General features: G+C 35.5%; 1 protein-coding gene across 5 annotated transcripts in view; it reads left to right on the top strand.

Annotated features, from left to right (window-relative positions):
- Nucleotides 1-6: 6 nt before the first annotated feature.
- Nucleotides 7-10,210, top strand: part of LOC128211006 (uncharacterized) — a 32,316-nt gene continuing 22,112 nt past the window's right edge. For 2 of the 5 annotated variants that reach the window (XR_008257192.1, XM_052915383.1), the window contains exons 1-8: nt 7-124; nt 3,483-3,677; nt 4,293-4,549; nt 5,006-5,089; nt 5,421-5,648; nt 6,475-6,624; nt 7,661-7,852; nt 10,119-10,187. Coding sequence is in view for 4 of the 5 variants with exons in the window: in XM_052915383.1 (XP_052771343.1) it covers nt 123-124; nt 3,483-3,677; nt 4,293-4,549; nt 5,006-5,089; nt 5,421-5,648; nt 6,475-6,624; nt 7,661-7,852; nt 10,119-10,187 (1,177 nt within the window). In the remaining variant the exon portion in view is untranslated. The remainder of the gene's footprint in view (nt 125-3,482; nt 3,678-4,292; nt 4,550-5,005; nt 5,090-5,420; nt 5,649-6,474; nt 6,625-7,660; nt 7,853-10,118; nt 10,188-10,210) is intronic. The other 3 variants (XM_052915405.1, XM_052915391.1, XM_052915397.1) reach the window with 3 other exon arrangements.

Below are 10,210 nucleotides of genomic sequence, written 5' to 3'. Positions count from 1 at the left end.
CCAGAGCCGGGAACCAGCGAACGCGCCATTTTTCTTTGAAAACTCATATGAAGTGCAAACAAATTACGAATACAAGTACTAGAACTATGCAATAAAACGAAACGAAACAGGTACAGACACTCATGTAAGTCTTAGTTAATTGAATAGCATTGAGCCTATTAATTATTAAAACTCTTGTCAATAAAAATATGAGCAGCTGAAGTTAGAAGTGTCAGAAAGTGAGAACACCGAAGAGCAAAAGTAGGATTATTGTGACTGAAGTAGGACCATGGGGGTTTCATGAAAACTGCTTATCATGTAACAAATGATTGTTAATGTTATGTTCTGTTTTTAAAAGGCGTTTCATAGATGTGTTTCATGACCTACACAGAAATATCCAAGCTTGCTCAAATAATATACATGTACAGCAGGGCTTGAAAATCGATGCCAAAAACAATAATATGAGAATTCAGGCATGTTCATGCAAAGGTCCAATTTCGATTACTACTTTTTTACTTTTCATAGAGTTCCATTTTCTTTCTTTTCAGTGTTAAGTCCTGGCATCCATGACTTGGTTACTTCCTGTTTTAAGTAATTATCTTTTGGAAAATACATTTCAAGCATTATTAATGAAAGGGAGACAAAGAATCTTGTACTATGAATCCGTGTAAGAATTAAAGGCGAAGTCCTTAAATTTTGAGTAAAAGGCTCTGCAGAAAAACATAAAACATAGTCCACTTAAATGGACATCAATTGAAATTTTTGTTAATTTTTGTTCATGGCAGACTTGAGACAGGGATACTTGACAAATATCCAAATTCAGGCTTTCAAGCGAGCCCTCTTCTTTTCCTACATTCCCTTCTTTTTTGTTAGGCTCCTACTTTTCCCTATGTCTTGAAAAAGGCATGCTATCCCTACATTTTTGTAAAAATAGTTTGAAAAATAATAAAAAAGTTAAAAAGAGAAGTAATAGAAAAGTTTAAACTAAATGAATTGATTGGGATAATCTAAATCTTGATTTTGATAAGAAGCCATTTCTAGTATTATGAAGGATTAGTTTGATGCAGTAGGTCTCCAGTGCTGCAAGAGGGGTTCAATGATGGGAATGAGTGATGTATGTTGACAAGTCAGAGACACTAATTCCAGGTTCATCTCCTCATCCTGTGACCGAATCCCTCTTGAAGCTCTGGTTTCTAAGCAAAGATCACTACATGTACATCACAATTGATAAATAGTTTTAGTAGTCATTCATTTGCATCCAAAAAGAGCCATACTTTTTGCTCTTAATATCCCTACTTTTTCAAAAAAAATCCTCCTACTTTTATCCCTACTTTTTTGTTATTGGTCACTTGAAAGCCTGCAAATGAATAAAAGTTTCCATGAAAGGCTGTTATTGTGGCAACAGAGCAACACATAATGAAATGGAACAGAAAAAAATCTTTCTTAAAGCTGCACTCTCACAGATTGAACATTTTGACAACTTTTTAGCTTACCTTAGCCGTAGGCTGAGGGTGAGCTATGGGGATCGATGAATGGTCGTCGTCCGTCCACACTTTGTTTGTTACACTCTAGTGGTCACATTTTTGCCTCAATTGTTACCAGGCCATATTCAATGAAACTTTACAGGTAGCTTCATTGCATGACCCTTTACAAATATAAAACAACTCGAGGCAACTTCATCAGTAAAGGTATGTTTAAATTGCAACATTTTATTAATGCTTTATCACAGAGTTGTGGCCCTTTGCTTAGCCATAGGTGAGCATTTAGGGCCATCATGGTCCTCTTGTTAACACTCTAGTGGTCACATTTTTGCCTCAATTGTGATGAAACTTGGTCAGGATGTTTGTCTCAGTAATTACTCGGACAAGATCGAATATGGGTCATCTGGGATGAAAAACTAGGTCACATGACCCCAAAATAGAAAAAATCTTGTTAGCAGTCTAGAGGATACTTTTTCAGTCCAAATATCCTGGAAATTTGTCAGAACGGTTGTTTCGATGATTTCTCGCTCAAGTTCGCATATGGGTCATCTAGGGTCAAAAACAAGGTCACAGAGCCCAAATATGGAAAAACCTTGGTAACTCTCCAGAGGTTATATTTTCAGCCCAAATATTCTGGAAATTTGTGAGAAAGGTTGTTTTGATGATTTCTATGTCAGATTAGATTTTGGGTCATTTGGGGTCAAAAACTAGGTCATAGGGCTCTAGTATTGAAAAACCTTATAAACGATTCAGAGGCTACATTTTAGCCCAAATATCCTGGAAATTTGTCAGAAAGGTTGTTTTGATAATTTTGAGTTGCTGCTAGTGCATCTTTTAATAGCTGGTGGTCAATACAGTCAGTCCATTGAGGCTCAGAATAATTTTTCAAACGGAAATATAAAAATCTGCGATATGATCTTTTGTCAGCAGTCTTTTATCACTGGTTTGCGGATATTTACGCAAAGATTGGCTTATTCAAAGACAAAAAAAGATGTCAAAAAGGTTAATCTGTGAGAGTGCAGCTTTAAGTTAACAGTTTTAAAACTATTTACAAATTATCTTGTCTTATTTTGCACTTGTTAACCAGATGTGTGAACTCTACCAATGGAAGGTAAAATCTACCGCTTTTGGGACCCCCTTACCACTCTACATTATCTGTCACTAAAAGGAAATGGTGCAATAAACAACAATAAAGTTCTAACCATGTAGTTTATTGGAAGTTTGAAAGTTTTTTGGGTTTTTTTGGGAGACATGTATGACTTTACATCTGATTGGGTTAAAGCTAATCAACCATTCCTTTTCCAAGGCTAGAGGGCATCTTGGTGTTTTGGGCTGTCTGGATTTCAAATGCTAGGGCAGGCTTTCATCTGCAAACAATTGTGGATCAGAGGAAGTGCATTCAGAATTTCATTTATGTAGGTTAGGTAAGGCAACAGTCCACTGACCGAATTTTGGGAAACCCCTGATTGTTGCTTACAAAAGACATACTTGTTTACAAATTCATTTTTTGCTGTTGAGTATCAAAATGATTTCAACTAGGGTACAACAATTTCACCTACGTTACATATAGATATAGAGAGAGATCAGAAGGTGAATATTCTATGCCAGCAGGTCACATGCTCAAGAGCTTTTCAGTGAAAATTGGGAAGAGGCCTGGCCTTTTCATTTTGAAAGATTTTAACACATAAATGGTTTGAAATTGGGAATATTTAATGCCTATACTCCAAACTTGTTTATACAAATAATGGAAGACTGACATGCAAATAGAAACAAACACAACTATAACATCAGCTCAATTAATGAGTTAATCCTTATGTAAAACAAACTAAAGAGTCAGTGTCTAAATTTGGAAAAAATAATAACCCTTTATCAATTGGAAGTAGGCTCAAGTAGCCAAATTCCAGCCTTTGCAAAAGAAGTTGAAAAAGTCCTGCGCTTGGAGTGCCCAGCATTGAAAATATATTGCTTGCCTTAGAATTTTTATCTGCTCTTCTTTTAATATAAGATTTTGATTAATGTTAGGATGGCATTGTCATACACTGTGGAAGATGTGGTGGACGAGCTAGCAGTCATCTTTCCACACCACTCTCGCCCAAGAATCACAGATATTGTGCATGAGGCAGAGGATATTTGGGTGGACAATGAGCCGCAGTCTCGTTATGAGCTGATTAGCTACAGCTCGGAACAATTGGCGATTTTACCTGCAGATTCTCATAGGCAAGTTGTATTGTTTCTTTTGTCAGTATAGTATGTATGCGTTGTCATTTAAAGATATTGTGATATATTAGAAAATGGCAGGAATTTGCAATGATCTTCCAATACAAAAAAGTTTTGTAAATGATTCTTCATGATCATATTATAGAGTTTTAGTCTTAAAAATGGTATGGTGCATCAGAAAAAAGGATGGGGTTGCTTAGAATATATATGGAACCTCATATCAATTTCTGAAAATTTGAATATGATAATTTTGACCAAAAAAGTTAGAGATTTAAATAAAAGAAGTAGTTTTGGGTTTTAACTGCCAGATATATTGAGTCTGTATGTATTTATAATCATATGATAAGCTTTCAAATAAAACAAGGAATTATTACCTTATATTAAGAATTCAATTTTTAGAAGGCAGAAGGGTGCACATCCTGGTCTCCACAAGGGTAGAAGTGTGTTATGAAAAAAGGACAGGATGTAGCAGGGTCCTATAACTTTTCAGCTCAAACTCTTGACTATTAATGTCATTACTCATGATTAAATGTCATTTTCCAATTTTTCATGCATTTTTTGCCTGGGTTTTATCTATCCTTCTATTGGAATTTTCAATTAAAAAATCAATTTCAGGGATGCAACGTCAGTATGGAAGGAAGTTGAATCAGATTTGATGACAATCTTCCCTGACCATCCAAAAAATGTGATCCAAGCTTCCATGGATCTTGCAGGGTTCCACGATATGGACAAGACATCATTTCTCGAGCGTTGCATCAACAGTTTGCTGTCAATAGTGGAGAAAGGAAGTAATTCAACTGGGGATCAATCTAAGAATACTTCCTCTGATACTGCAGGCTCCGTCACAAAACCAGCACCTGATGATTTGTCAGGTTAGTTATTTATTTATTATACCCACAAATAGATTTATCTTGGTATGAGTCGTATGTAGCTCCTGAAGTATTGGTCAGCATGGGCTATTGTGCCCCTGATATTTTAGTGTCTAACTGGTAAAATGCTTGCTCAAATTCTGGGTTTATACAGCAGGGCTTGTTCAAAAATGTATTGCCAAGAGCAGTAGCATAATATTTCAGGCTTGTTCATCCAAAAGACTAACTTCGGTGACTGGATCATTGCAACTGCTTTAGCTCATTTCACCCATCAAATGGGACACAAGATATATAACTTTGACAGTTTTGGACGAAAATTAGAGACGATCGTTTCAACAACTTAAATATATTCTTTGTTATGGAGCTTTTATGTTTGTTGCCATGCAGCCAGTGGTTGGGATCGGGTCTTTGTATTCAATCATGTATTTTTGTCAGTTATAACTCACAAATAATTCACAGCAGATGTGACTGTTGTTGGTACGGAAGATGCAAAGGATGTTTTCATCACACGGACCGAAAAATTGTCTTCAATATTGGTTGATGGTATGTTACGAAATAATCTGGCATTTGCACCTGTTATCAGGAGTTATAAGGGTTTTAAAAGATATATTGTGAGATGTGTTTGCTCAAGATCATGATGAAATCTATTTTATGGGAGAAAAATTATTAAAAGGAAATATTTGTCAATTGTGCAAACCCTGTGGAATATTTTCCAGTCCAAAAGACAAAATATAAAACATGGGCTTGGTGAATTTCCTAGAATAATTCAACTACCATACATGATGATAATTCTGTGTAGATTGAGAGATACTTTTGTAAGCTACATATATTCTGGTTCAATCAATAAAGTTTATATATTAATAATTTTTTTTAGATAAAAAGCAGAAATGTAAAACATCAACAGAACGTGAAAAGAAGGTGAAGATGATAAGAGAAAAGAGAGATCCAGTGGCCTCTCCATCTTCAGCTGATTCTATACCTTCTTCACAAGGAGAAGATTCCGGAAGTCAGAAATCCTCACCATGGTGGCGCAATTGGACAGAAAGATCGGATGATGACTCACCGATTAAAGATCCTCTTGGTGTGTGGCGTTTAGCTGAGGGTAAATTAATAAATATTGTGTAAATAACATTATGCGTGTGGGTTCAAAAATGCTGACATATCATCTAAATGAAGACAAATATGTACCACCATATTTTAGAAATCACCCATTTTATCTCACCTAAGCACAAAGTGCTCAAGTTGAGCTATTAGGATTGGTCGTTATCTGTCATCAGGCTGTCTGTAATTCCTTCAAATTTGCTTAAAAGACCTCCCCTCTATAACCATCAGGCTAAATTCAGGCAAAAACTTTTCCAAAAACAGTTTGGGTATGTAGGCTTTTTAAAATTTAATAAAATTGTTAGGCTTTACATAAGAATGTAATTGGGGAATGGTGTTAAATCAATTTTCTGTAGAATGCTTTAAAGGTTTTAAACTACATATTAAAACAAACACTTAAAAAAAATGGGCCATAGTTTGTAAGGCATACAAGCACACTGATACTATGGGCTTATATCCTAACTCTTCAAGATTCTAATGCAGGTTCTGGTAATCCTAAATTTGTTTTATAGTCCTATACTTACAACACAGCAAGAGCTCAGTTATACTACTGCTAGGCATTACAAGCCCTGCTGTTTAAAACCCAGAATTTAGGCAAGTCCGGAAAGCATTTTACTAGTGCAGGGCTGTGCTTATTTCAACCACTGCTTATATGTACTTTGTAGGTATATTGAGAATTTCATATTAAATGATAACTGTTTAACACTCCTAGAACAAAGGCCAAAGATACATACCAGTAAATGTGATGCTTAAAAACAAGACTTGAATGGATTTTTTCATTCTATGTAAGAAAGACTCACATTCTTGTCCCAAATCATATCTTTCAGATACAGAGAAGGCAGAAACTTCATCCAGGAACCCAAACAAGGGCCGATTGAAATCGGAATTAACAGATCCAGTGCATACCATAGGCTTGGCTGATTCAAAAGTTTCTCCATTAAAACGGACTTGGTCCGACCTTGGGCCTTCTGATAGAGGTAATCTATATCTGTTTTATGTATAAGCATGATGGCATTGACATAGTTTTATTTTTGCTAGTTTTGTTCCGATTTTGGATCATATTGGGAAGCTGATTAAAAAGATAATCAGCTATTATCGATATCAATTTTTTCATCGATAATTGAGGATATATCCTTTATTTATTGAATCAAGGCTTAGATGAATTGAAATAACATGGCAGACAAGTCTCAAAATGAATGAAAAGTCAATGTTGTTGTTTTTCCTGACCATTTTTTTCCAAAATTCATTCCCATTTCCATTGCTTAGACAGATGCTTTTTTCCTAATTTGGTATAAAGGACGCAATGAAAAAATGTCAAATTCGCCAGCCTTCATATTTGTTTGGACAAATTTTATTGAATTGTGAAAATGTCAAAGGTTATTCAATTGTATAACACATGTACATAAATGTATCAAATTATTTGTCATCGACACAAATTTTATAAGGAACAGCAGTATATTGTTCCCCTTTAAATTTCCTCAATGATTTGGCAAACAATACTGTCATTGCAACAGTTTGTACTGTTGGTTGTTAGCCCATGGCTGTAAAGTAGATATAGAGGGAGTTTTTCTCATATCTACAGTGCACAATGATGCCACTTCACATGGTGCAGGTCTATCTGTTTTCAATACAAAACCTTACTCCGTAAAATCTCATGCAATTTCGAAACTTAAAATTAATTTGCCACTTTTATTTTAAAGTTGTCTGCTGATGATAACCTTTCCAGATTTTCTACTGCTGTTACAATTAAATCCATCAATAAATGTAAATAGTGTCCCTTTGAAAAAGAAATGTAACAAGTATATTTCGGCTTGAAATGGACTCCAGAAAAAAACTTCAAAAGCCTAATACTGTATACTAGATGCAGTTAATTTGCATATATGAAAATTTGGGGGATGGGGATGGGGTCCTATAATCAATGATTAACAGTATATTGTCAAGGATTGAGAAGTTAGAACTTTTAGGAATAAAGTATCACTTTCTTGTCATAACATATCACACCTTTTTTTTCAGATACAAACAAGATCAACCCTGAGCTGTATAGTGCAAAGAAGTTCTCAAAATCAGAATCGACGAATCAGTCAGCCTCTCAGGGGGACACCAGACCTGCAAAAAAAAATAAGAATGAAGATGCAGTGCTATCCTTGACCAACCTTGGAGATTGGACAGAGAAGAACAAGAGTACTTCCTGGAGTTCGGATGATGGTAAACTTAAAACTAGCATGTCACTGGTAGCCAAACATTTCCTTTTCATAAATACATATGCACATTGCTGAATGGCCTTCTTATTTCATATATGGATCATACAGGCCCTTTTGAGAATCGGGGACGATATGTATGTAAACAGTCATTGAAATTAGACTTTCGTATGAACAAGCCCAAATTTTTATACTATTGCATGGAATCATATATTTGAACAAGCCCTGCTATATAAATTTCAGAATTTGAGCAAGCCTGGAAGACATTTTACCAGTGCAGGGCTTGCGGGCTTTTGCTATTTTGACCACTGTGTTAACACCAGATACAGAGTAGATTGCTCTTATAGCTTGTCTGTTTTTCAAAGGGTTTGTAACAGTATTTGTGCGTTTGTGAGTTAAAAGGTAATCTTCCATAACTCAGAAAACATTCATGATATATTCAAATGAAACTAAGCACACATGTTGATAGAGGCAGCTCGCACATGTGAAGCAAGGCCAATAATGTTGAGATATGCCCCTTTGTGACTAAATAAATACAGACTTTTTGATTGCATTTGCTAAGATTGCTCATGATAAAACATCAGATGACATAGTTGTGAATATCAGAACCTAATAAACAGCCTTAATGAAAGCCGCACTCTCACAGAATGACCGTTTTGACAACTTCTTGTATTGAAATGAGCCAAAATAAGAAATCAGTTTTTCATATTTACAGTCAAAAATTGAATGTTTTAGGGCTAAAAGCATTACAAACACTTTAAGAAAAAGGAATTTATCGACATAAAACATCAACTTTCGAATGTAAACTTGAAAAACTACGATCTGATATTTTTTAAGCAGTCTTATATCACTTGTTTTCAGACATTCCAAAACAAGAACTAAAGAAGTTGTTGAAACAGTCAATCTGTGAGAGTGCAGCTTTAAATTGTATTGTTAATTTGAACCAGGGCTTCTAAAAACCGGCAATAAGCTGGTCTGGACGGATTTTGATCAAGCCAGACCGATTTCATTTTAAAAAAGTGTCCAAAAAATATTTCCGAAAAGTTTTTATTTTTAGCTTGACTATTTGAAGAATAAGGAAAGCTATTCTAGTCACCCGAGCGTCGGCATCGGCGTAACCACTTTTGTTAAAGTTTGCGTACCACCTCAAATATTTTCAAAGTCCTTGACATATGGCTTTGAAACTTTGCACACTTGTACACAGAAGGAGGTAACTCGATCAAGCATTTTGACAAAATTATGCCCCTTTTCTACTTAGAATTTTCATTAAAGTTTGCGTACCACCTCAAATATTTTCAAAGTCCATTGACGTCTGGCTTTGAAACTTTGCACACTTGTTCACCATCATGCCCCCTAACCTGAACACAGGAGGAGGTAACTCTATCAAGCATTTTGACAAAATAATGCCCCTTTTTAGACTTAAAATTTATGTTTAAGTTTGCGTACCATCTGAAATAATTTCAAAGTTCATTGACATCTGGCTTTGAAACTTAGCACGCTTGTTCACCATCATGTTCCCAACCTGTACACAGGAGATGTTAAGTGTTACAATCGGTCCATATATTCACCTAGCAAACTGCTAATGTCGTCGATCATTACATTATATATCTGTTTGTAGGTTACCAAACTGTTAAATTTAAAAAGTAATTAAGTACCATGGCTGGTTAAGAACTTTTTATGCCCCCGAAGGTGGGCATATTAAAATCGCACCGTCCGTCCGGCTCTGTAACTTTTTCTTGTATGGACAGATTTTAAAATAACTTGCCACATGTGTTCTACATACCAAGACGACTTGTGGCGTGCAAGACTCGTGTCCCTACCTCAAAGGTCAAGGTCACACTTAGTGTTTATTTACAATGTTTAGAGATAACATTAGAAGCAGCCGAAAAATGCCCCCTGTCGAAGTCTGATGAGCTGGGCTTTGTCGTGGCACATGGGCGAACACTATTAATTCAGCTTTAAATATAGTGGCTAGCTACAGTACAACGCAATAAAATAATATTACAATATGGAAAATAACATCAATTGCTTGATTATAAACTTTGTTTACAAACGTTTTGGGGGAAAATAATGTTTTTTGGGGTGGGTGTGAGTGTTTAAAAAATTGGGAGGGGGGCGGGGTCCGGCTTGGTGAGCCGACTGATTGAGGTTCTTAAATTTTAGAAGCCCTGATTTAAACCCAGTGTTATAAAAAACAACTACAGGGAGCAAGTTAAAAACGAAACATAAACTTTTGTACCTGATAATGCTTAAATTTTTCGTTTTTTAAATAGATTTAGATGATCCTGTAGTGGAAAAAGCAGCCTCCAACGAGCTTCAAAACTATCTCAGAAAAGTGAAAGGTGGGTTAGATTTAAATGTGTAT

The sequence above is a fragment of the Mya arenaria genome, chromosome 2, assembly GCF_026914265.1.
Source record: "Mya arenaria isolate MELC-2E11 chromosome 2, ASM2691426v1".
Taxonomy (NCBI): Eukaryota; Metazoa; Mollusca; class Bivalvia; order Myida; family Myidae; genus Mya; species Mya arenaria.
This window is presented reverse-complemented; position numbering and strand designations above follow the sequence as displayed.